General features: G+C 42.0%; 1 protein-coding gene across 1 annotated transcript in view; it reads left to right on the top strand.

Annotated features, from left to right (window-relative positions):
• The first annotated feature begins 2,672 nt into the window (after positions 1-2,672).
• PTPRO (protein tyrosine phosphatase, receptor type O) overlaps positions 2,673-27,684 on the top strand; it is a 155,457-nt gene continuing 130,445 nt past the window's right edge. Inside the window, 3 exon segments of the mRNA XM_027653677.1 lie at positions 2,673-2,991; positions 2,993-3,032; positions 3,035-3,087. Of these exon segments, the coding sequence (XP_027509478.1) occupies positions 2,872-2,991; positions 2,993-3,032; positions 3,035-3,087 (213 nt within the window). The 5' untranslated portion in view covers positions 2,673-2,871.

The raw sequence follows: 27,684 nt of genomic DNA on the forward strand, positions 1-27,684 counted from the left end.
AAACACTTAACTGATTGTCCTGTTTCTTTTTTCCATGACTACATGAAAGATATCTCATTGTCTTGTTATTTTTAAAGCTTTGCTGGTTTATTAATAGACTCGCTGGTTTTATCCTTTAAATTCTAGAAACAAATAAGATTGCCCTTGTTTTCTTAGATCCTCCTATTTTTCTGTTCTGCATTTCTTTTCACTCATCCTATTCAGTAAAGAAAAAAATTATTTTGCTTATCTTTCATATCCTAACTTCCTGCATTCCTAAGAAATGCTTCGTGTGGCTTTCCAGGTTTCATCCATTGAAAAAGCCTAGTATGCCTCCAGTGTGCCAATCTTTGCTTTACTCACATTATACCTTCTTTCCCTGGGCTTTCAGTGGGAGGAACTGTTCTATTGCCTGTGCCTAGCACACCTCTGAATAGCTGCTAGAAAACACATTTTTAATTTATTTTTTTTAATAATGAAAAACATTTAATGATCATTTTGTGAAGGATTAGGTTCTACTGGCAGATTAGAATCTTTCAAGGCACTGGAACTTCAAATAGTTGAGTATCCCACAACTTAAAAAGAATGCAATCCATGAATTGTCCTGGCTGTGTTTTTCTGTGCTGCAACAGCCAGACCAGAACACTTTAATATCTTGGTCCTTTACTGAAGGTTTCATTCCAGAAATGTTTCTCACTTCTTTCAGCTATTCCTCACTCTAACTCTTTGATTCAGGTAGTGTTGTCCTGAGGCTAAAATGCTACTAGCATTTTATATTCATTTTTTTTCTCTTTATATACCTTTAATATTTAAAATCTGCTTATGCCATCATCATTTTAGTATCTAAATATTTGTAAATTAGTGGAATATTGCAGTAGAAGCAAGTATAAAACACAGTCCTAAGGTCAAAAATCACTGACTGATGTTCAATTTTCTTAATAAACAAGAGCCTTGTAGCCTAAAATTCAATCCACAGCTCTCAAGTACTGATGACAATCTTAATTTCCTAAAGAAATGCACTTCTTTGTCTTTCAGATAACCTTTCTCTTCATCCTAAATGTGAGTACCGAAGGAATTTTAGCTATGGTTAACCCCTTGCATACCAATTTTAAATAATGCTGAAAACACCATCAGAGTGGTGGGTACCCGAGAGAGGTCTTTGTCCTTCACTGGTAGCATTGAGTGGGTCTTTTCTGTCCCCAGCTTCTTACAAATGAAGATATGAGTAGCATTTGCCTTTTGGACTTCTAAATTTAGGCTTTGTGCCAGTATGTACACAGGAGCTGAGTTTCTCCTTCACTTTCTGGATTAATCCCAATCAAGTGTGGCAAATCACTGCTCAAGGGCCCATTTCAGTGCAAAATAAGCACATCCCTCTCTGGCTTTGGCCACTTTGAAATCAAATTGTTGTTGACTGAAGGTCCAAATTATAAGGAAATCAAAATTAATGCCATGTATAAGCCGGGTAGGGCTCTGAAACACAGATCCATTATTGTCCAATTCAGCAATCCTGTTATTAAACAACTTTGCAATTGTTCAGTTCAAAGGACATTCCCACAAGACTTTAATAGAGTTCATCTTCCCTAAATGACTTAGAAAATTTGAAAACAATCCCAGAATCTACTTTTAGCCATTACTTTATTTTTTTAAGGAAGAGCAAGGTGGTGGCCCATTACTATAATTAATGGAACCACACCTAGGTCCAAAGTTGCTCTGAAGTTTAATGCCCCAGACAAAGCCTTGTTAGTACACTTACAACCCTGTTTTGTTAAGGTCAGTGTTTGTTACTGATCTGATAATGGCACCAAGGATGTATCCTAATTTATACTGGTGTGAGAGAGAGAGTAGTCTGTGACAAATTAGATTCTGATGCAGTCTTCTCATTTTGGAAAGACTGTTGTCATCATGGTGGTTGAACGGGGAGTTGTTCAGGTGCTGATGTCCAGGTGCTTTGGGATTTTGTTTTGGGCTTTCCACCCCTTTTTTTCTGAAGATGCCCTCTTAAGCCAAGTTGAATAGCTTGCCTATGTTTAAGTTTGGAAATGGTCCTGATCAACTTGCAGGATTGCCGGGTGGGACCTTGGGGGAACACACAACAGGGGGTGTGACCTCAGTTTTGTCCGTGTGCCCCTTTAACCACTAGGCCTGAGTTATCTCGCGGGACAGGATGAGTTCTTCTCCACCTCTTGAAGGTTCGGACCTACGCCTTAAACACCCGAAGAGCTGCCCACACGTTTAACCCGCCTTCTGAGAACAGCCACGGGGAAGTCCGCGCTGCGTCTTCAGCTGGTACCCGGGTACCGGCCGCTGCTCCTGGAGCTGCAGCTCCAGCAGCGTCGCAGCTCAGCAGCCTCCTCCCGCAGGAGCCGAAGCCCCGGTCCATTCCCTGCCCTGCCAGCCGGGCAGCCCGGGGTGCTCGCAGGGTTTCTGCCCCTCCATCGCGGCGGGAAGAATGACACTGGGGAGGGGTTGGGGTGCCTGATGGGGAGCGGTAGCGGGGATGCGCTTCTTGCCCGCCGCTTTGCTTTTCCTGCCCGCGGCGGGGAGATGCTGTCGGGAGAGGGAGGGCCGGGGATGGGGAGGGTAAGGCGGTGCAGGGGGGAGCGAGGGCGGCGGCTCCGGGCTCTCGGCTCCCGTCCCTCGCCTTCCGCCGGGCTTGGTGCCGCCCCCGCCGAGGAGCCGCCGCTCCCAGCCCTGCCCGTGCGGCGAGAGGCGCGATCGCCCAAACTCCTGGGAGGGGAGACACCACCCGCCGCCGCCGCCACCTCCTCCTCCTCCTTTTCCTTCTCCACCTCCTCTCCCCCCTCCCCGCCGCAAACCCCAAATAAAAGGGGCGGGGGGCGGCAGGATGCGCCGCTCGGCGGGGAGGTCGGCGCCGCCGCCGGCCGCCTGATGCTGCCGCAATTCGCCATTGCCGGGCACGGCTCGGAGCCGAGCGCAGGGAGGCGGGGGGCAGAGGCGGGGGTCCCGGGGGCAGAGGAGCAGCAGCCCCCCCTGCCTGGCCGCCCCCGCGGGCCGCGGCCGCCGTCCCCCCCGATGCCCGACCGCCGCCGGCGGGGGGCCCCGGGGGCCCGCTCCTGTCTCCTCTGGCTCTTTGTGTTGCTGAAGGTAAGCGCCGGGGAAGGGAAGGGAAGGGGTGCGGGTTCCCCCGCTCCCGTGGGCACCGAGCCCCCTCCGCGTCGCCTTTGTGTGCCTTTCCCGGCGGGACTGCCGCGCCCGGGCACGGCCCGCTGGCGACGGAGGCAGGGGCTCATCCCCGGCTGTCCCTTCTTTGTGCTCCCGGGGGATGTGCCTGTGGATCTGGGGGAGCGGCGGGGAGCAGCGCTGTCCGCCGTGCCCCGGGTCGAGGTGCGCTCTCTCTCCCGCATCCCCACCGAAAGTGCCGGCAGCCCAGGGGAGCCGCGGCGGCGCTTACCCCATCCTCTGTCCCCTCCAAAGTTCCCCGGCTTTCAGCCGAGGCGCTGGGAGAGGGGCGATGTGGCGTTTTGGGGAGCGCTGCCCCGCGGGCCGGGCGGGCGGCGGCGGCGTCGCCGCGCTGTCCTTCAGCACCGCCCGGGCACCGCGCCGGGCTCCCCCGCAAATCCCTCTTACCTTCACCCCCAGCAAGAGACCCGCTAACGAAGATGCAGCTAACAAAGGGGAGGGTGGTGTGTCGTGTTGGCTTTATCCTGGCGGAACTGAACGGTTCTTTTCCGATCAGCGATGTGCCATGTTCAGGCTCAGCCCTATCTTCTCGGCAGATTAATTTTTCAAAGTTCTGCCTAATGCTGCAAGCTTGGTTTCACATGACATTTTTTATCTCCACGCTTTCGCTCCTCTAATGGTTTCTCAAGCATTTTTAATGTGCTTCGTGTAACTTCCAAAAGAAAATGTATGTACTGCCTAGGTGAATACTGCTGACTGTGAATGTCATTGCCCTAAAGAACAGAGCTCGGCACTACTAAAAACTTTGTTGTATATTTGTCAGTCACTGTTAAGGAGAGCTCTGCAACTAAGGACCTGACCTTTTGGAGTCATACAAATGTTCTGTGGAAATCATCAGAACTCCTTGTGTGAATAAGAGTTTGCAGGATCATGTCCTAGAACAGCAGTGGTGTCGCTTCTAAAATTGACATTGCATTGACAGAACTATTTAAAGGGAAGCTTTGGCAGCATCTGTTCACATATAGTAGTCAACTGTCAGCTGTCTCATTTTCATAACTGCTGAAACATACATTTATGCAAGATAAAGTGTTAATACACAGAAAAAATTTTGTTCCATAGAATTTGGTGATTAAAAAAAAGCAAAAGAATTATTTTTAAGAAAATAAGACTCTGGATGTTAGGGCCCAGCAGAAAGATTAAATTTCTAGTTTGATCCCAAATATAGAAGTGCACACAGTCTTAAGTATCTGTTTTATCCCATAATCACACAATTTACATTACTCTAAATCCTGGCTTTTTAAAAAATAAATGAAGTTGTTTTGGTGCTGTGTTTTTTTTAATAGCACTACTGTGGTAAAGCAAGACAGAAAATAGATAGTTTAAATTTGTAAAATACTATATTTGAAAAATAAATAATACATCTCAAGAAATTTGGTAAGGTGTGAAGGCAGCCAAGGCCTCAGGTTTTCATTCTGTTGGAAAGTAGCCATCACTTCTCAGCTGGATAAAACTCAGACAAACCTGGGACTGTAAAGACAAAGAGAGGTGATGAGCATTAGCAGAATGTAAGAGAAGGTAAAGCTGTAGCTTCAGATAGAGGTGCATCAGTAATGCCATGTGTCAGGACCATTTACCTGAGCCTGAAATTCACTGAGTTTTCTTTAATGTCTCTGTATTTCTTTGCAGTGTCAAATAATTGAAAACAACCAATTTCAAAACAAGGCATTCCCTAGTTTTGTGCTGTTTACTTCTGCCAACTCGGTGAACTAATGCTAAAATTACCGAGCTTCAAGTTATTAAATTGGTATTTCATCTAGAAGTTACTCTTGTTGAGAAAGAAGTGGCATTGAACTGATGAATCTGAAGACAGGCAAAACTGATGTCTGTGTGCTTGCTGTTTCAGTGTCAGCAGCCCAAATGTCACTTGCTAAGCTGAATCTGCTTGATGTGGCCTTGATGCCCATCTGGCAATTTGTAAAATCATCAGCAGACTTTGCACAGTGACAAAACTGCTCAAAGCACATTTTCTCTTCTCTTCCAATTGTTGTTATTTTGTAGTGCAAAGTAATGATTCCAATTTATTCTAAATCCTGACGTTGTCTGAAGTTGCTGGTACAGTCAGTGACTAGGGGAGGTCAAACAGGGATATTGCCCAGTGCATGTCATACGCCTGATATGGTTGCTCATTGGCTAGTAATATTTAGTTCCTTCTTTCACAGCGTGATGTGAATGCTTCCTGTGCTCCAGGGTAGTACTATAATATTATTTTTGGAAATACAGCAATGTGATCTTGAACCTTTATCACTCTCTTTCTTCGGTAGTTTTCTTGTGTGATGGCTGGTTTAGAAATTAGCAGAAGAAAGGCATTGTGTGTGAGCTCAAATATGAATATGGATTTACAGTAATTTTTAGAGGAGCAGGGCTGTGTCTTGCTTCAGAGAAAATACTCCAACCATGCTGCTGTAGGATCTCTTAATATATTGCCATTTTGCAATGGGTCTGTGTTCTCTGCTGTTTCAGTCAGAATGGATGGAAGGCATAGTCTTTAGCTGCTTGCTTCATAATCATCTCATTTTGGTGTGGCAAAGGCATGGCTGATCACAGGTTTTTAAAAAGAGATTAGGTTTTTAAAAGGAGATTGGACGTGGCCCTTAGTGCCATGATATAGTAACTGGAGTTGGATCAGGGGTTGGACTTGATGATCTTGGAGGTCTTTTCCAACCCAATCTATTCTATGATTCTATGAAGGGAAAAGCTGTACTTCAGCTAAATAAAGAACAATGAGAAGTAGACACTTTCCCTGATTCCAGTGACTGATGTCATCTTTGCTGTATCTTTTAATTGCAATCCAACAACCTTTCCTTAGTCATGACTGCACTGAGCTTTGACCAGTTGAAGTTCTGCTCTGGATTATGTGACTGGTATGTCAGAGGTATGTCCATGCTGTTGGTATCTTGTACGTGAATGATTTTATGTTGCTTTTATTATTTATGTGGGACAAGGTAGAGCTTAAGTAGAAGACAAAACCATCTTGAACAAGCCAAACCTGATGCTGGGATGTGATGTACAGTCTGTTACACCTGACCAATGCTCTCAGTAGGAAAATAATGAGAAAACTGGTTGTCAGAGTAGTTCCATGTATGGACTAAACAGGAGGAATCACACTCTTCAGGAAAATTTTCTAATTTTCTACAAATAAAGTAATACAAATCATATTTCCAGGAGACTGAGTTCCTTATATATCCATCTTATATATGCTCTTCATATAAAGCAGCAACACTCTCTCTCTTAGCAAGGACAGCTTTTTGTGTCTAGCAGGGTAGAATTCTATCCAATACTACATCAGTTTATGGAGTTTGGCATCACAGCAAAGTCCTACTTCAGGTTTACATGGACCAAGACATTTAAGGAGATTTAGATTCTGTAAGACTTTACTCAGCTCAACCTTACCCAACACATGAAATATGTTTCTACTGGTGTAATTTTCAAGAATATCTACATCTTCAGTTAATAATCTGAAGTAAAGGTCATACCATCCGGATACTGCCTCTTTCTGTGGGAGAAACCTTTTTGAGAGAAAGGCTGACTTCACATCTGGGAACCCCAGTGCATCACCACTGTTTTCTTCTGCCTGGGAAAAGCAATATGTTAATGTGAATTTTGATGTAGAGTCCTTTTAGCATCTCTTCTCTCTACAAGAGATGGTAGCTGAAGCTCTTACCAAGAAAAAAAGTTTGTTTTCTTTCCTTATGATCTTGTTCTATTAGCATCAAAATAAGATTTTAAAAAAAACCCAAACCTATTCTACCAGTTCATTTTTGTTTGCAAAACAAATGTAAGTGTTCCTCATGATAGGACAGGCTCAGAGGACCTACTGAGGTAAAACAGTCTTTTCTGCTTACCACTAGTCTGAGACTATCCAGGCTGTATGAAAGAGAAAAGCATCCTACCAGAAAAAGCATATATTTTCTTTTTAAAAAAACCTTTATTATAAGTAGGCATCCTTAGACCAAAACTTCTAAAAGTCATGTTTTCTCTCATTTAATCATTCTTATGGGTTATCTCTAAACCAGGGTGATTCTAGAGAGCACAGCTAAAAAAGGGGATGTTTATGCCATCTCATGTTTACAGAACTGTGTAGGCAAAACCCTTTCTGCGAGTGGAATAAGAGTCTGCTGTTACCCTTTGGCAAATTTCTGATTTCATTGCGGTGAAATGACAGGGGACCACTGAGAAAAGATCTTTCCTGCCTGCAGGAGTTATGAGCCTCAGACTCAAATTGCACAAGGTCAGGAAGGCAATTTCTAAGTTCACCCCGGTCAGAAGCTGCACTAAAGGGTGATCCCTCACTCGGATTCAGACAGGGACTGTGCGGAATAAAGACCTACCTGTGGCGATCCCACGGCCATTGATTAAAGGACTCTTGGGCAGTGTGCTGGCTGAACTTGAGAAGCCCACTAATCTCTATATTTCTGCTGTCACCACACAGAGGAATATCATGAAACGACCTTACAGAGCTTCAGAATGAATGTTAAACTGAACAAAGTCTTGTGTAAGTCCACCTGGAGATTTATTTTACTAGTCAATCTCACCTTTGGAGGAGAGAACTTTTTTTTACTTAGGTATATGGGTCAGGACAGTAAATGTAAAAAAATAAACCTTTGAAAACAGGTGTATTTGCTGAAGAACTTAAGAGGCTCATAGTTAATTTAGAGTCAAAGTGTTTTTAAAAAAAATATTTACCTTTCCCATTGCAGAAGTATGTATTGTTGTCCTGAGCACTCTTCTAGTAAATTAGTGGTTTCATTTTTGTTAGTCAGGATTTTAAAGATTCTGTTCTCAAGGGAAAAATGAATTGAATGCAATTTAAATAAAAAAATCAAGTTTTGATAAATGTTAAAAATGTTTCAAAATAAAGATCTTTATGGAGTTTAGTACTTAGGAGTGCACTCATAAATTGAAGAGACTGGTTTATTAAATGTTTTACAGACAAAAGCTATTACAATTTTTTTTTTTTTAGTTAAACTTCTACCTATATATAGTTGAAAAGAGGAAAATCTTTGAGAGGAATGTGGCAACATATGCCAGTTGCCACATACATAGTATAACAGATGAATAGGGAATGGGAGATACTGGAAACACAAAGGTTACCTTGCTTTTCATAGCACTGTGTAATCTTGAATGAATGCAAGCAGTGAAGGGAGCAACTCCTAAGGAAGGTGTTTGGTGTCTCTTCGGCAAGCCAAACATGATACATTCCATTTTGGGAACTCCTTCATTCTTATACTGGGAAATCACTGTGGCTTTTAAATGGAGTTCCAGAAATAAAATTAAATGCGTCATGTCTGACTTGCCATAAAAATAACCAGAGCAAAAGTAGTAGGTGCTGTGCTTGAATGACTATGGTTATCTTTGCAGTTTCTCTTCTCACACTTATTTAGAGAAGAAATGCTTTACAGTAAGCATCAGTGATGGGAAATTTGGTGACACAGCTGATAGTAATAGAAGAGAGCAAGCAGGACATGTTTTCAAGGGATTTAAACTCAGCTTTTAGTATACTGGTCTTCAGGTGGCAGCATGGACATGAGAAGAGAATATGTGGGATAGGCACTGTGACTGAGCAGAAAACAGAATATTAGGGATGGAAAAAATTGAGTAGAACATTTAAACTCAAGGATTGAGCACTTCAGAGGAGCTGAACAGAGATAACAGAAGTAAACAACTCAGAGCTATTATTCTGTGTCAGTCAGAAATTTAACATGAGTTAGCTGTTTGGTAGATATGAATCTTTTGGGGGAGAAAAATCCTAAATTCCTTTTTAAGTTCTCTCATAAAAACAGATAAGGTTGCCTGTCAGTCTAACAGATGTGATTTTGAAATGGTTTGGCCCCAGTGTATTTTAGGTTACTGAGGCATGGATCTTCTAGCCATGTCAGAAGGGTTTGAACAACTGTAACTCCTTCGTGTACTATAAACCTTTAGGTCCTCATATCAGTTATGTTGACTTCCATATCATGTGAAAGCCATGTCTTTGGGATAAGAGAGCTAAATCCCTAAGTCACTAAGTTGTCAATCAGATCAGCAACTCCTTCAAATTTAACAGCTTTCAATATTTTTCTTGACACATCCCTAAAATCAACTGAGAAGGGGCTATTCTTCAAGGCTGAGATGAGACCCCAGAGCAGACCACAGGCTTTCCCAGTTGTCCCAGTTGTCTTGTTCCCTGTGTGTAATCTGCTGCTTGTCTCCTGTCTATTATCTGTACCACAGCTATTCAGGATCCTATTCTCTTTGTTCATATGGAAGTCATTTTAATATGGAAGTAATTTTAACATGGAAAATCTTTACTCCTCGCTGATCTATTAGACAAGAAGGAATGGTCTCATTCTACTTACAAACAGCAAGGAATTTTAAATTCAAGTAAGAACACCCCCTCAAGCAAAAACACCAGATAAAACACCCCAACATCCTATTAAATAGGGTGAAGAACAGTAGAGAGAATTGGTTGGGAAAAAAAATCCACAGAAATAATGCTAATTAGTGTTTTCCTGAAGTACCATTAAGTCAGAATTATGAAAAAAAATGAAGATTTGCCAACAGCAATGAAATTAGTTTATTTATTATTTGCTTAGCTCTGCTGTGCCTAGCTTTATTCTGTATGCAAAATATCTGCAGACTCTGCCTGAAGTCTGAAAGATAGACACATCAAAATAAGGATGCTCTAGATAGCTTAGAAATGATTATCATATGTGCCAGTTGCTGGTATTCTCCAAGGAGCAGCATACCTTCCAAACAGAAGTCACAATTGCTTCCCTCAGGAGCTGAGCAGAGAGTTTGTTGTTGTTGTTGTTGTTTGTTACTTTTGTTTTTTATTTGGTATTGATTTCTACAGGATGTTGCTCATCAGGGCTTCTGGACATTTACATCAGTTTAAAACATCAAAAAATAATTAATAATCAATGTGACTTTAATCCCTTCAAAGAGAACCCATTAACCTACAAAAAATGCTCTAGCTCACAATCATTTTGTGAAAGTAACTGAAAGCAGGGCAAGAGATGAAAGAGAGAAACATCACTCAGATATTTTCTTCTTTTTCAAAGAGAATTTTATTCCAAACAGAGAACATAGCTAATATTTTATTGCAGTCAACTTACTGTAAACTAGGAAGTTTGGAGGTTTTTTATATAATTTTCTTCCTCTAACTTGGCTGCCCCTGCGTAGTATTGTACTGATATTATCTTGAGTCATCAGTGTCTGCTTCTGAGGAAAAGATTATGATGTCACAAAATCAATATCAGAGGATCCTGTACTGTAATCCTTTTTCAGGGAAGTCCATTAAATCAATGCCTCTCCTTCTGTGAGTAATGACTGTAGAATCAAGCTCTCTAATTTTGCTGTGTGAAGGAATAAGCAGATGGGATGGGATTTTACATAATTAACTAGCAGTTATTAAATACAACAAGAAAAATTATGACATTTTCTGAAAGATAAATGAATACATAGTGAATTTCTAAATGTATTTCAAAATGATCTCTGGTATAAAATTACTTCACAGTTGGGTTGCAAAATAACATGTTAAACCAAAAATGCTTTTTTATTTTTAAAGCTTTTGAAAACTAACTCAAAACTCCATAGGCTCTGAAGGCTCATCAGGTTTCCTCAGCAGTACTGGGGGAAATCATGAAAACTGCAGAATGGTGGCACTATATGATGTCACCAGCATTTGGCTGAAATTGAAGCACTGTGGGAATAGGGATAATAATTTTGTTATCTCACATGTTGTTCACGTGCAACAGCAATGTCTGTTAGCTGGAACCAGAACTGACGGGTTTCCTCTAAATGTGCAGGGTGCTGGGAGCTATCAGAGAGTCTCCTGTGCTTCTGGGAACGGGTCCAAAGTCCAAGAGAACTCAATGGATGTTTTTATGTCGTTTTAAATGGGTTTTGGAGCAAGCTGTGTTGGGAAGACCTGCAACCTCAGCCGGGTGATGCTGTGAAGTCTGACATGCAGCACAGAGCCAACTGTGTGTGCAAGTGACCCTGGGCTCACTGCAGTGTTGGTGGCACAAACTGGAGGCCGTGGGAGGGTTTTGATTTTCAGAGTCTGAGAGTCTGATAGCTTAAAGAAACTCCCCGTTAGATAAACCCTGAGCAACCTTCTTGTTCAGGGAGCAGCTGTATTGGCAAGAAGTGCTGTGTTGCAATTCACTGCTTAAGCCAGTGTAATAGGAACTAATGTGAGTGCTTCTGGTGCTGCAAGTGGAGCTTTTTTTGCAGGGAAATTAAGTTTTGTGACTAGCGCTAGGCAAAAAATAGGATGCTTTTCTCCAGGCAGAGCCATCAGTCTCCTCTTTCTCTTCCTCTGCATATTTCAGGGGCTGTTTAATTAAGAGTTCAGATATAAGTACATTTCAACCTACAGCAACTTTTGCAGCATTAACACAGATACATGGATGGGCGGAAACTAAATTCTACATCAATACCAGATACTTACTTGTATCTGGATCTGAAAAATACAGCTGGTCCCTGCTCCTTTAATAGGCTAGCTGGGTTAAAAGCTATACCAAAACCCAATGACCATCTGGGGCCTTTGAGCTTCAGAACATAAACTCTCATCCTGCTCAGCTCAGGTGCAATCTGAACACAGACATTATTTTCTAGACTTACATTTCTAGACTTACATTATTTTCTACACTTACTCAATTAGAAACCAGTAGATTTCCATTGCTGTGATAACACAGATGGAAATACCAGTTAAAAAAATATGCTTATCTGAAATGTAGAAATGAACCAAAATTTGAGAAATAATTTAAGATTGGTGTCTGGAATAATTTTTCTCTAAAGGGCAATTTCTCATGGCTAAATTACCAGCTGGCAATGTATCCAAGTTACATACTGAGTAGTAGAGCTGCTCTTGCTTGGAGGAACTCATGGTGGAGTCAAACCCTCTGAATTCTTTCCGTGAAGAAGAGAAAAAATAGATGTATTCTTAGATGTATAAGCCAAGCAATTGTGGAGATTATTGAACTGTGTCTGTTTCTGCATGGACATGTTTTTGTTTGCTTTAAAACTTAAGAATTAGAGGGCTGCATAGTCAAAAAGAAATTAACAATAGCAGTAAGTAAAAATAGCCCCTTGACTACAGTGCTTCACAACAGCTTTAAATGGGATCTATAGCAATATTTGTAGCATATTGTAAATATTCTTTAAAAATACAATATTTAGGGTTTTTTTTAATGTTTTGTCATCAATGACCTGAACTTTGCAGGAGCCTTTTGGCAAAGTATTGTGGTTGAACCCCATGTGGTCACTTACCCCCTGCGTGGTGGGATAGGGAGGAAAATCAGAAAAAACCTGTGCATTGGGATAAAAACAGTTTAAAAATTGAAATAAAATAACATACAGTAATAATAATAATAATGAAAAGGGACATAACAAAGAGAGGAATAAAATCCAAGATAAGTGCAGGTGCTAGGGTCCATCAATGCTGGTCACTTTTCAAACATCACCTCCTAAGGGCACAGGAGCAGCAATTCCCAAAAGTTAGAAGTCAAGCAGACGAGACAGAAGGCCAGTTTGGCTGAACAGGGATCTTCTCTTGGAAATAAGGCAAAAAAGGAAGGGATATGCCCAGTGGAAGCAAGGTCAAGTTTATGGGAAGAATTCAGAGATGATGCTTGCCTCTGTAGGGAGAAAATTGGTGCGACCCCAGCTCAACTGGAGTTGAAGCTGGGCAGAAATGTGGGGACAATAAAAAGAGGTTTTTTTCAAATATATTAATGACTAGGCAGTATAGAAATATCCTCAACCCATTACAGGATGGGGATGGTCACCTCACAAAGGGACAGAGACAAGGCAGAGGTGTTTAACATCTCCTTTGCCTCTGTCTTCAACACGGATGACAGACCAAGGGAGTCTCAGTGCCCTGAGCTGGAGGACTATGACTGAAAGAATGATCAAATCCCAGTCAACCCTGAAATTGCAGGATCTGCTCCTCCAGCTGGATCCCTACAAATCTATGGGGCCTGGTGGGATTCATCTAAGGATCCTCAAAGAGCTGCTGATGTCATTACAAAACTTCTCTTTATGATTTTTGAGCTGTCTTGGGAATCTGGAGAGGTCCTGTCTGACTGGAAGCTGGCGAATATTGTCCTGATTTTCAAAAGGGGCAAGAAGGAGGACCCCAGAAACTACAGGCCTTCCAGTCTCACTTCAGTGCCTGGTAAAGTTATGGAGAAGATTATTCTGGTAGGGATTGAAAAACACCTGAAAGACAATGCAGTCATTGGTCACAGCCAGCACGGCTTCACGAGGGGCAAGTCCTGCTGATCAAAACTGATTTCCTTTTATGACAAGGTAACCCACCTCGCTGATCAAGGCAAGCCAGTTGATGTAATCTTCTTGGATTTCAGTAAAACTTTCAATACTGTCTCTCACAGGATCCTTCTGGGCAAAATGACCAGCCCAGAGCTGGATAAACACATCACACAATGGGTGTGCTCATGGGTTGAGCACAGAGGGTAACAGTGGATGAGGTAACATCAGACTGGCCACCTCTAACTAGGGGGGTTCTGCAGGGCTCCATCTTGGGCCCTGTGCTCTTCGACATCTTTGTTAATGACTTGGAAGGGATATTGAGCGAGTTTGCATGATACAAAACTCTGTGGAGGAGCTGTTAACTCCCTCAAAGGCAAGGAGGCCCTGCAGAGAGACTTGACAAATTAGAAGACTGGGCAATCACCAACTGTATGAAGTTCAACAAGGGAAAGTGTCAGATTCTGCACCTGGGATTGGGCAACCCTGGATGTACGAACAGACTGTGAACGAGATGCTGGAAAGCAGTGCCATGGAAAGGGACCTGGGGATCCTGGTTGATGGCAAATTCAGTAAGAGTCAGCAGTGCCCTGGCAGCCAGGAGGGCCAACTGTGTCCTGGGGGGCATCAGGCAAATCATTGCCAGAGGTGATTGTCCCACTCTGCTCTTCACTGGGGCGGCCTCACCTGGAATATTGGGGCAGTTTTGGGCACCACAATATAAGAAAGACATTAAGCCATTAGAGAGCAGCCAAAGGAGGGCAGTGAAGATGGTGAGGGGCCTTGAGGGGAAGTTGTATGAGGAGCAGCTGAGGTCATTTGGTCTGTTCAACCTGGAGAGGAGGAGACTGAGGGGAGACCACATTGCAGGTACAACTTCCTCAGGAGGGGAAGGGGAGGGGCAGGCACTGATCTCTTCTCTGTGGTGACCAGTGACAGGACCTGAGGGAATAGCCTGAACTTTTGTCAAGGGAGGCTTAGGTTGGATATTAGAAAAAGGTTCTTTACCAGAGCGTGGTTGGGCACTGGAACAGGCTCCCCAGGGAAGTGGTCACAGTACCAAGGCTGGCAGAGCTCAAGAAGTGTTGGGATGATACTCTCAGGCACATGGTGTGACTCTTGGGGATGGTCCCGTGCAGGGTCAGGAGTTGGACTCGATCCTTGTGGGTCCCTTCCAACTCAGCAGATTCTGTGACTCTGTGATGCACAGTGTAATTGCTCACCATCTGATGCTGACCGATGCCCAGCCTGTTCCTGAGCAGTGATCAGCAGTTCCCAGCCAACTACCCTCAGTTTTTGTACTGGGCATGATGTTCTGTGGTATGGAATATCCCTTTGTCTAGTTCAGGCCAGCAGTCCTGACCATGCTCCTGCCCAGACTCCTGTGCACCTGCTCCCTGGCAGGGCATGAGACACTGAAAAGTCCTTGACTCAGGGTAAGCACTACTTAGCAACAACTAAAACATCCCTGTGCTATCAACGTTACTCTCATGCTAAACCCAAAACACAGCTCTCTATCAGCTACTAGGAACAAAATTATCACACCTGAAACCAGGTCAGCAAAGCAACAAGCCAGAGCCCACTTGGCTATGGCAGACGTCATGGTTGATGCTGGGACAAAGGGCTTTCTGTGAGTTGCCTAACAGCCTAACAATTAGATACCAGTTTTTCCTGGTAGGCATTACCACACAAGGTGATGGATAGTTCACGTCAGGATATCAGTAAGTGTCCAGGTGGAGGACACAAATTCTGGAATGTCTGTTGTATGATGCATGAGCGTTCAGCTTGGAGCAGAGCCAGAATGCCTTCCCTATGGCCTCACCAGAAGGACTGGTGTGACTGGAATAGTTGCAGGTGACATTATTTCATACACAAATAAAACATATTTGTGAATATTATGAGGTTAGGACATAAAATGGAAAAGAAACAGAAGCATTTTGGAACATAGCAGAGCATATCTTGCAGGCTTTGTCTGTTCCAGTTATGTACAAGGTTATTTCTGCACCCCTTTTCTTTTGGTAGCTAAGCTTTAATAAAGATGTAACCTGTTTGGAGATTGGATTTTAGTAATGATATCTTGTAATGATTGTATAGGATCAACTCTTCATTGTCAGTATGTACTGCGGGTAAAACTCACTTACTGATCAAGGCATTTTTATTTTTATCTGAAAGTTTTTATTTTTTACCCCCCTAGAGGCAGGGGTTTATTGCCCTTATGGGTGCTGGTTATATGAATAAAGCATATGAGAGCTAGTGGACTATCACAGAGACCTGCTCTACCTGGCTTTAGGCTGACAATAATGCTGGTATTCCTCACTCCACTGCACAGTTGGAAGGGTGTAGAGGGCAACTGCAGCACGTGGGGAAAGGGGGAAGCAAGAGATTGCAGTAGGGGTGTTGAGGAAGCAGATGATTCAGAATTGTCCCCTGGCTGTCATCAAAATGGCAATGGATGTAGTGCAGAGGGACTCTGTGCACCTCAGAGGATGCAGGGACACCTGTGACAGTTTAGAGTCATTTGAGGCTGGAAGGGATTTCTGGAGACCATCTGGTCTGAGCCTCGGCTCAAAGCAAGGCCAAGTAGGTCAGGGGCTAAGGGCCATGTCTGGATGAATTTTGAGCATCTGTGAGGATCAAGATTCTACCACCTCTTGGGACAACCTCTTAGGACCCTGCAGGAGAGGAATGACAGTCTGTTAAGTCTTTTAAAAAATCATGGATTGGGACTCAGAATATGAACCTGTTTTATAAACCTGGCTGTTTTGTTGGGATTTTTTAAAATGAATTTAAAAATAATTTAGGCTGTCTTTCCCTGTAGATTTTCATACTCTGGCTTGCAGTCATAAGCTCTATGCTGAACTCTGCTTGTTTTCTTGCATTCATCAGTGCCTTGAAGCTTGAGCTTTAAATATAATATCAAGGATCAAATTCCTAGAGCTACCAGTGTTAGAATATGCCCTAATTATCACTTAAATGTACTGCAGAGACAGGCAGGTATCTGCCATCACTGCACATTCACTTCACAGGTTCATATTTCTCAGGAAGGTTTTTTTTCTTTCTTTTTTCTCTTTTTTTTTTTTTTCCCCCCGTCTTCTGAATTACACTTCTGGGAGGAGAACCATGACTTCATATATTTTACAAGCTTAGGTCATAGACATGCAGGAAACCATTAAAGGTTTACCATGGGGGTACTTGTCAGCATCATGAATGAAAGGCTCTTGGTGTAGGACTGGCCTGTGTCCTGGCTGGCTCAGTGCTAGAGCAGAGAAATCTCTCAGCACTGCATCCAGTGAGAGAAACCTGTATAAATCAAGGTGTACAAATACATGTCTCAAAGGAATAGGTGGAACCTTTCCTAGAAATTTCCCTTATGCTTTTTGTATTGATAACTGAAGCATCAATCCCAAAATCAATAGGAAATTACAGGGACTAGATACACTTAATGAGCTCCAAAGGAACAGTTACTTTATGCTGTGATTACAGCTTCTGCTGCCTGACTCCACATCATATCAGCATTTTATTACTAATGATTTGTAGTGTTGGAGGGAAGAATGAATTTGGTAATTCATTATCTTTTTCGCAGATTTTTACCTTTAAATTAAGTTAGCTCATGCTTAAACATACTTTCAGATGTTTAATTGTCTGTGCTAGGATACAGATTTCTAGTTTTTAACTACAAGATACAGAATTTAAAAAAAAATACTCCCCTTCCCCCCCAAAAAAAACCCAAACAAAACCAAAACCAAACCACCAAAAAACCCCACAAAACCCCGAACAAAACAACCTTTCCCACTCCAGTTGACAAAGTCCAAGATGGTGGTTATTCTATGGCCCTTATGTCTTCCAATTCTGTTCCATGAATCCCAATTTCCAAACAATCTCACCCTAAAAAAAAAAAAAAAGACTTGTATCTTTAAAAAAGATTGTGTCTTTAAAAAGCTTCTATCTTTAAAAAGTCAGATCTTCCAGTTAATAACATAAAAGAATATCTTACAGTTCAAAAAAAAAGGTCTCATAAGGTCATCGGTTAGAGAAACAAAATGATGCTTTTCCCGTGGAGACCCTACAATGCCAGATTTAATTTATTTTGGGAAGAAAGAAAGATTATTCTGTGGAATGTGCTTACCACTTGTGAAGTAAAAGGTGTTGGCAGAGAGTGTGAAGATATCCTGGAGAACAGAGCTTATACAGAAGAAGATGAGTTTATGGAAAAAAAAAAGGAAAAACCTCTGCGCTACTCTGTATTTAGCATAAAAGAAATCAATAGAAGGGATTTTGAGATGTTGTCCATGGGCTAGGGGTAACCAGCTGTGCTCAGACTGTGGTTTCAGAGAGTTTGGTCCTCTAATCCCAACTTCTCTGCAAAGCCAGATTTAGCTGTGCTGAACTCTCTGGCCTGCACTGCACATGGAAGATGGTGAGAAGGAGGAGACTTTGCGGTCTGCTTCACGTGCTGCTGTGCCCGGCAGAGCTGCAGGGCATGTGGGAAAGGGCTCCAGGCTGAAATGGCTCTGCCACAGAGCCCCTTGCCTGCAACACAATTTAAATGCATGATTTCAGTTGATATTAATAATTTGGAAGGTTTATAAATTATTAAAACCGTAATTGCCTGACAGTTATGTGTCACGTGGATACAGGACCTTCATATATACCCTGGTTTCCCGTAGCGCATTGGGTTTTTTTGTCTTTTGCAAGTTTAAAGAACAAAGTCTAGTGGTGTCAGAGGATGCCTGGGATTGATTCTTTACGTTTTTGTCCAGAAATGCTACACCCTGTTCCTCCAGTACTGTGTGACGGGTGGCTGGTAATTGCTGGATGCCCAGCATGAATTTTTGCAATGATAATGAAAAGTCATTAGGAGATGAACCCCAGCCTGAATGAGAGGAAACAGATGGACTGCAGAGATGTGTCTATCCTGCACCCAGGAATGCACATGGTATGTTAAGAAGGCCAATAGAGGGGAAGGGGAGTGTCCCCTTCTGTTCCTGATAAATCCATCTCTGTGCTGTCAGAAATGGCTGTAAAATGGGAGCTCTGCGATTTTTCTCTGCTGAAATGGTCTAGTCTCATTTATCTCTTTTCCTCATTGCACATTGGCATATTCCTTCTCCGTGTATATTTATCCAAAGTTGTTACTTGGTTCGTTGGACTAAAGGTCATATCAATTTTTTTTCTCTCTTTTGCTGCCTTTTCTTCCCTCTCTAGTCCCTCTGTTTCTAAAGATGCCAAGCTAAATAACTGATGATTTCTTCTGATGCCAGAAGGCCTTCATAATATGCATGTTGGGGTTTAGTGTATTTTTCTTTTCTGCATCTCAGTACTTTCAATTTGTATGCAGAGCCATCCTCTTACCATGAACTCCCATGCCCAGAGCTGAGGATTATGTTCTTATCCAACATATGTACTCAGCCTGAAATGCTAAATCTCTGCTGCTAGAGGAACAGAAAGATGTTATGGTTGAAGGAACTGTGTCAAAGTAACCAGTCAGATCAATCCATAAATCATGGAGAGGCAAGACTATTTGTGTCACTTGACTAGTACTAACTCATAAGTTTAAATATTGCTATTCTGACTGCAGGGGTTAAGCAAATATAGATTTTAATTAAAAAAAATAAAAATCAGTTTTGTGACAGGGATGGAGGAGTCTCTGTGGATGCTGTCTTCTACAGAAGTGATTGGATTTTGGTAGCCTGTAGCATGGGGACTACAGAGGAAACGTGGAAATAGAGGATGATAGCAGGTCTTGAGTTGTTCCTGAGTGGTTCCCCCACCTCTTCAGCCAGCCTGGTCTCACTGGGCAACTAGAAGCAGTTCCTGCCTGCTAGTGTCCGTGTTCCATCCTGTCCCTACTGCAACAGGTCACACAGGAGGAGAAGAGAAGGCAGAATAATTTCCCTTGCTTTGTAGCTTCCCCCAGTTCTACATCAGGAGTTGCTTGCTGATACTGTCTGTCAGTGTGTACAGCTGCAGCACAAGGGTGGTGTGGCAAGGGAGGGTGGCAGCAAGGACGTACCCAGGTGCTAGGGAGGATCCAGCTGCTCTTGTATCCCAGCTTTCCCTGCCTGTGAGTCATGCCAGGGGTCATGGAGGTAGGTGGTCAGCCAGGATTGCTAATATTGCCTTGCTAATGGTGCTCCTCCATCCCTGCAGCTCCATACTGGAGAAGGATGCCGTATCTCCCCATTTTCAGAGAAAGGCAGCACTGCTGGTTGTGAAGGTGGCAACACCATGCTTTCAATTGGTCCTTTCCCTTTGAGGTCACTTGTACCCTATCTTCTTCCACAGTGCAGTTGGACTGTGCTAGTGCCTCTCTGTTGGACACACAATGGGTGCAAGCCACAATGTGGTACCTCGGCACAGATGTTTTCTGAGGGCTCATGTTACCATTCATATTATCATGACAGAGTGCTGGCTGGCACCTAAAAAACTGGCAGGGAGCTTATCCATGGATAAACTGTAGGCTAATCTGGTCTCCAGTTTGTGAAACTAGGTATGGTACTTGAGGGGGAAAGAAGGAGCACCTCTGAGGCAGCACCTTGTTGGAGAGCTGAAAGAAATTTCTAGGAAAGTGAAAAGACAAAGAATATTTTCCTTTCCCTTTCCCTTATGAATTAAATACTAGATGATTTCTTTTTAATGGGCAGAGTGTGTGAATGTTTTATTTATTAATGCTGTGCAAAAAATGTTGTAGAGCCTGGGCATTCAGAAAGTTCGAAAGGCAAAATAATAATTTGGATTGATCTATAAACATTATTTTTATAGTTTTTGCTAGGATAAAGAAGCTTAAGAAGCTTCCCAGGATATATTTCTATTGTCCAGAAAGAGCATTTCAGTCCTAAGCTTTTAGCTCTCTCTAAAGAAACATGGAGGCATGTCGGTCAAGGAATATTCAACAATTAACAACCACTTGAAGGTATTTGCAAATAGTTGCAATCATATGAGATCTGTGTTTTCCCAAGAATAAAATGCTAGCCCATTTCTCACATTTATAATTTCTACTGTTTGTCCCCTCGCTCTTGTTTCCTTGGCCTCTTTCCTTTCCAGCCCACTTCTTCCCCTTCTGCTTCACTTGTCATCCCTGATTCTCCTCCATCTGCACTTACCCTTCTCAATCCCCTTTGGCTCACACCCAGCCTCTAACACACCCTCCTCACCTAAACTGTGCAACCTCATTTCTCAAGTATTTTGCTTTTGACTTCTATGTGAAGTTGTATTTCTCCAGAAAACATTTTGGATTTCTTTTTATAACAGTGAAAGAAAAAGCTTCTTTGCACACACCATTTAGCTCAGTAGTTAACTTGCAGTAGAATGCTAAATAGTCACAAAAAGACTATGAGTACATGAAACTACTATTTTAGTGAAGATAGCTGCTATTCAAGTAGAGATCATATTTCTCAGGGAAAAAAAGGGCCAATTACTGGGCTTAGTCACCTGAAGTCACTGTGAATTCAAATGATCTTCTTCTAAAGCAATGTTGTTACACTGATTTTTGCCAAATGTAACTAAAACCAGCCGAAAGTCCCTGTGACTTTCAGCTCAGCTGGCTGTAACTATGCTGGTTTTCAGAACCTTGTCCTTGCTGCAGTTTATAGAATCACAAGATTCTTGAGGTTGGAAAGGACCTCTGGAGGTCATCTGGTCCAACACTCTGGCTCAAGGAAGGCCACCTAGAGCTGGATGCCCAGGACTGTGTGCAGACAGCTTTTGAATATCTATAAGCACATACCTCCATAAACTCTTTGGGTTGGCCATTTACCACCACCAAGCTGGCTCTGGGATACCAGCACAGAATCAACACACAGCAGACACCATAGATACGCTGCTATAAAAGATAAATAGATTTATTTATAAATTTAGCTTTTTCCCCAAACTAAAAATTATTTCTCCTTTAGAAACATGTGATCGATTGTCTTAAAAGTATTGTACTGTAATCTTAGTAGGGTGGGAGCTTCGAGCCTTTGTGAAGAGCTTAAAATTGATGTTCATTCTTCCCCCGCTGCCTTCACCCTTTCATGGGAAGCATTTAATGCAAGTTTGTTTGGGTATTTTTGTCTGTCTGAATATATCTTTCTTTCATTTATCATATTCTAAGCTTTCTGGTAGATAAATTGGTCCTCCTCTACACTAGGACAGGTTGATGGCCCATAAAATAGATTTTCCAGGACTATTGCTGTGGTTATGTGATTTATACTAAGGCCCTCCCTGAGTTCAAAACCCACAATTGCTAACAATGGTGGGACTCCCACACAGCATACTGGAATTTAATCAGTGACATTATCAGCAGAAATGCTTTCTGCTAATGAAATTGCTTTTGAATATCACTGTTTGACTTACAAAACTTACAGTTCTTTCTAGAAACCTGTTCATTCCGTCGACTTGTGAAAGCAAATAAATAATGAACTAAAGCCACAAAAGCATATTTTGTGAAGGTTATCTTCAAAGAGTTTCACTGGGGGTCTCCAATCTGTGAATGGGAAGCTGGTGGCTAGGTACAGGCTCCAACATCCAAGGAATTGAATGACAGCTGTAAGCTGCAGCTGGGCGTGGTGTGAGACCCCTGCAAAGAGAGGTGTCCTGCTGAGGGCACAACTCTGTGGCTTTACTGATGCATGGGGATCTCAAGCAGGTGGTGTAGCTGGACAGATGGCTGTGGAAGAATGTTGAATGGCGTGTGGATCATGTAGCAGCAGAGAGGGGCTGAACTGTGGAGCTCAGGCAGTGGCACCTGGCAGGGACAAATGAGCAAGCCGCAGGTGGCTCTGCCAAGAGTCGGGTGGCTTTGCAGATATTTCCTCTTCTTTCTTGCAGAAATATTGTCCAGACACATTCACGTGACTTTACAAATCTTCCTCAGTTTCTGAATGTCTGGTAGCCAGAGCAGGTTGGATACTGCTCCTAGGAGCTTACTGGGCTGTGGAGCCTTGCCTAAGCGGGAGGTCCAACCTCCCCAGAGTGCTGAAATTGCTGTACATGTGCAGGATGCCTCACAGAGTTAAGAGGAAACTGTTGCCTTTATGCTTATGAATGTGTTAGGAAGAACTGTGAATGCCTTCAGAAGCATCTGCATATGTGTTTCTGTACAAGTCCAGCAGTTTGGTTTCCTGTCACACTGACATAACCACAGGCAGAGCAGCAAGGCTGTAGCCTAGAAATTTGTGAAGGAATCATGCTGGGACTGCTGCCTTTCATGTCCTGTGACAGGTTTCCTAAATGATCTTTGTTAATGGGGAACAAGGACAGATAGTAAAGAATGGCCAAAATTTTGATGAAGACCAGAACCAATTTTAACCTTTGGAATTCAGTTGTCTTCTGGTAATCTCTAGAAATGATTTGTCATTAAGAAAGACTGTTCTAGATGTACATCAGCTGTTGCTTGAAAAAGGGTCTGGAGATGAAATACATTAAAAATATTTGCCATTATTAAGCAAATAAAGCGACCCAAAATGGAAGCACTTACTTGGTCAGCAAACCAATTACTAATTTAAAACCTTGCTTGACTTCATTTTGGTAAACTGCAGTTCTGCATTGGAATTTATTATTTTTTGGTTTTTGCTTCAATAAAGTTTCTGCTGAAGTGGAATAATGTCTACAGATTAGCATGGGGCAAAAGATAATTAAAGCCTGGCACCTAAAGATGCTGAGGGGATAGAGAGTATTAGCACTGGTGTTCTCATGCTTGCTATTGTCTGTCTCGTCTCCATACATAAATAAAAATTAACAATGAAGTATTTTATATTTTGATGATTCCATATCTGTGTTAATTGCAGTTTGTAAACCACAAATCTTATCTTCCTGTCATCAATATACAATGAAGATACCAAGTTTTATTTTATGCTTTGTTTTACTTTTTTAATTATAGATTAAAATGGTTTTTTTAGACAGTTTACAGCTGGGTATCCTGCCCATGATCCACCTAATGCACTTGTTTAAAGGAGAATAAGATCCAGGAGAACAAACTGCTGCCTGTTCTGATCACAGAAATGAGTGACTTATTGAATACAAACTAAATTTCAGTCATAACTAACGCATTAACATTAGTATTACGCCATCAGCATTGCCCTTCCACCTTTAGTAGAACTAAAGAAAGTTCACCTTTAAATTGTATTCAGATTTATAATTGAGCATTTTGAGTGATGGCTTCATCTACTGCAAGCAAAAGAAAATGATTTACAATATCTGTCAGTAGAACATTGTTATATGAGGAGAGATTAACAATCAGACTTTCAGACTCAACAGTATTTATAATTCTGAATTTTCTGTTTTAATGCAAATGCTCTGTCTTTAAATACTGTGCTCTGTCTTAATTAGGTAAAATAACCCTTCCTTGCTTGGGTAGTCCCCTAAATTAGTGATCAGCCTAACACCCTCGAGATCATGTTTTTGCATTGCTTAATCCATTCCAATTGTACAAACTGAAAGAAAAAAAGAAACTGGTCTCTCACACAAGAAGCACAAGAGGCATGGCTTCAGATCTACATTCCTCTGGATTAATTTCCAGTTGTTCATTTAGAGATGTGGTTTAGTGGTGAACACAGTGGTGCTGGGTTAGTGGTTGGACTTGGTCATTTTAGATGTTCTTTCCAACCTTAATAATTCTGCAATTTTAAGAGGAGGCTCCGACAGGCATTAGTGAGCTCAGATCAGACTTCCCCCAGCTGAGCAGCTTCTGCTTCACACTCACTGGGAATTTGAGCACTGCAGAAGTGGTGTCAGTAGAGAGCTGACCAAAGGAGTGTCAATGTGACCAAGTGTACTGCTGACACAATGAACGGAGTACGCTCAGGCAAGGAGGCAAGATCTGGGACTGGTCCCCTGTGATGGTGGCAATTACTCACTGGTGCTTTGGCTGGATGGGTCTGCAGCACAATTGGGATACGTGATTATGCCTCAGGTACCTGTGCATAAACTGGTTTTAGTCTAATCAGGTCAGCTACAGCGAGCAGCAGAGCTGGGGTGGTGAGGGCTTCAGCTGCTGAGTGTGCAGCCTGCGCTGAAACCGATGTTTCCATGGCTCCATAGCTAGGGGGCACAGGGCCAAACTCCCTTCCACATGTGTAATCCTGTTAAACTAAGTGGGACTGCTTCCACGAGGGAGAAGCAGCAGAATTAGACTGTGAAGCAGAAGCATATTTAAATTCCTTGGCAATGGAGTGCAGCTGCATTTGCAGTAGGAGCGCCTGGGAGCGATGGATAACCAGCCTGTGTTGGCATCAGGTCCTCCCTTCACAGGAGAAACTGCTTTCTGCACCTTGGCCATTGCAGCTGAGACCTGTGTCTGTGGTGAGATTTGTTTTACCTCATATTTGCCCTTAAGAAAATGTGTATAGCCTGGGCATGAGCTGTATATTTTGCTGTATACTCAGTGGAGGGGAGTGCATTATGTATCCCCAGATGTTTCATAGGAGTGCAAAGATGTGATAACTTATCCTCCAGACACAGTCATCTCTGTCCAGACAGCATAAATCCAACTTGCTCAGGCCAGGTGCCCCAGTTTTGAATAGTTTCAGTTGTGGATGACATAAATCCAGTGATGAAACTCAAGGTTTTCTGGCAGCAGCCAGCCCCTCTGTCCAGGAGTGTCTTCCCTTCTGGCTTGGATCGTTTTGTGCTGGCTTTTCTTGCCCGCATGACAGCACAGGCAGAGGGATTTGGAGACAACAGCTACCAAATAAAATGCAGCATTGGAAATTTCCTGGCATCCTTAAATACTGAGATTCAAATGAAGTTTCATTTAAAAGCTGTTTGTAAATTATATGGAAAAGTGAAAGGTGCGTTTTTTCTAGCAGTGCGTGGCAAGAACTTTTGTGGGGTTTTTGTAGCTCAAAAAATCATGTCATTTTGAGAACTGACAACAACTTTAAACTTTATTAATAGCACAATTGCTCCCAGGGACTTGGCATGTGGTGCTGGACGGATAGATGTCTGGAAACATACATTTTCCCCTCATTATTCAAGAAAAAACTTTCAGCTAATGGGGAGAAGGGTCATTAGTATTTTCTCAATGCCAGGTTTTCCTTGGGTGGTATTTTTGTCTCTGCCCCCTTTAATACAAGGGGTTGTTTAGGACTGTGTTTTGTATCACTCTACAGCATTGCCAAAACCTGACAGGATTTGCACAAATTTCAGAGCCGGTATTGGAAGAAGTACCTGTAATATTTATTAGGCCTCACAGTGAAACCTGCCTTGCCTTTGGTTCCACTATAATTTTGAAACTCCCATTAGACTCATTGGATGTTGTTACTGAAGTTCATATCCCTTAAATGCACCTTTTGGCTGCATATGATTTTATGCTGCAAAAAGCAGAGGTATTTCAGCATCTCTTGTTCATGAAAGCTTCTGGGTAATTTCAGCAGTTTTGAATAAAGTCATTTGGATGAAGGTTTTCAAAGCTCTGGCAGAGATTTAGAAGAACATTAATGGGAGGTGAATATTTAAGCTTCAACCCGATGTTTTAAACCCAGAATTGATTTCCGCTGCCATCAGAATTAGGATTTCACCCTGAAGTCTTTGTGATGAAACTAGTCTGAAACATAGTCAGTCCTCTTTCCCTTCTACATATTACAGGTTAAGCCAAAAAAGCATGGATGAAATAAAGAAATACCTACTAGTGACTTTCCACTTGCTGTTTTGGAGACAGAGAAGAGTCAGCCAACATTTTTTGGATGCATTTCCGTTTCAATGATCACTTCTTCTCCAGTTAAGTGTAGAAATACTGAAAAAGCATGAGAGAAATGATTCTCTGGCTAGTAGCAGAAACTGGCTGGGATCACACAAAACTGCATGGCCAAAAGGTCTGAACAGGCATACAGACTTTGACATGCTTATCCAACCTATTAAAAGATTGTCCATGTGGTATCATCAGCTTTTGATATTACACATCCGAAAACAAGGCTTTCTTATGCAGAAGAAAACAAGGCCAACAGCCTGAATTTGAGATATGCTATAATGTACCTTTTCAAACTGTGTTCACTGGATTCTCTTCTCTCCAAAGCATTAAAATCTTTAATTAAATGTTTCAGGAAAAAAAAAGTGTAACTTGGCTTTTAGGGTGCATACAAAGCCAAGTGATTACTCAACTCTGACTGCAGAAAGTATAACCTGTGTTGGATTCTCAGCATCACAAGACAAATGCATAAGGCTTGGAGTACAGTCATAAAGTAATTTACTCCCTCAGCCCCCAGCTTTTGGATGTCTACAAACTGTAGAGGTTTTTCCAAATTGTTTGTGCTGGTTGTTGTATTGTTGCCTATTTTGCTTATTTTGGCAAGCAACCACTTAGATTTCTTGGAAATCTTTTAATTTGTGTTATCCAATCCATGAAAGGTGCTGAAGCAAGTGGCACAGAGATCTCATGTTGAGCTGAAGGAGAAACAATAACATTTATTCCTTTTATACTTAATCTGCTTATTAAAATACCTTGAACTCATAGGAGATTCATTTGTAATAAATCTCACTTCTCATAGATTGAAATATCAATGCTAGAAGTAAAATCAGCTTTAAAGTGCTTTCTTTTCATTGGGATATTTATTTACATGCTTCTTATAGTACATAGTGAAACTACATTGTCTCACTTTGTATTCCTTGCTGGGTTTCATTTAGTAGTTTGGGGTTTGCATTTGATTCTCATAGTCTAACATGGTGTTGTGGTGGTTCTTTTATACAGAAGGAAAAGGTTGGGGGGGTTCTTTGTTGTTTGGGTATGGGTTTTTTAATTTTATTTGTGGTCTTCTTTTTTTGGTTCATGTCTATTGTATGTTCTTTAAATGTAACAGGCATTCCCATAATATTTGTGTTCACATCAGGCTCCATAATATTTTTTCTATTAACTGACTTTGTTATTGTTACTAACATTTTACAAAACACAGTTCTGAGGCTCAAACAAATTGGTAGCACCCTTTGAAAGGCTGAAATTGGTCTTTGAAGTGTAGTGTGATATGAATTTGACAGCTCTTTGAAACAAGCAAGGCTGAAGATGTGGTTTGCAGAAATCCTCCTGGATGCAACCCATTTCTGGTGCCTGAGTTTCAGGGAAGTGGGTCAACGGATTTTGCCAGTGGATAAAATATGGGGATAGGATTGTTTGGTTGCTTTGGTTTTGGGGATGGGTCAGGTTTGTGTTTCTTCTATCTCTTTTTGTCATAGGAAATTTTATTATCTAGATTTTTGTTCCTTTTCAAGTCAGAATAATACATTGCTTTTATTATAAATTGTACTTATCTGTATGTATTTCTATTATTCATAACATGG

Source organism: Corapipo altera, unplaced genomic scaffold (assembly GCF_003945725.1).
Source record: "Corapipo altera isolate COAL_440 unplaced genomic scaffold, ASM394572v1 1, whole genome shotgun sequence".
Taxonomy (NCBI): Eukaryota; Metazoa; Chordata; class Aves; order Passeriformes; family Pipridae; genus Corapipo; species Corapipo altera.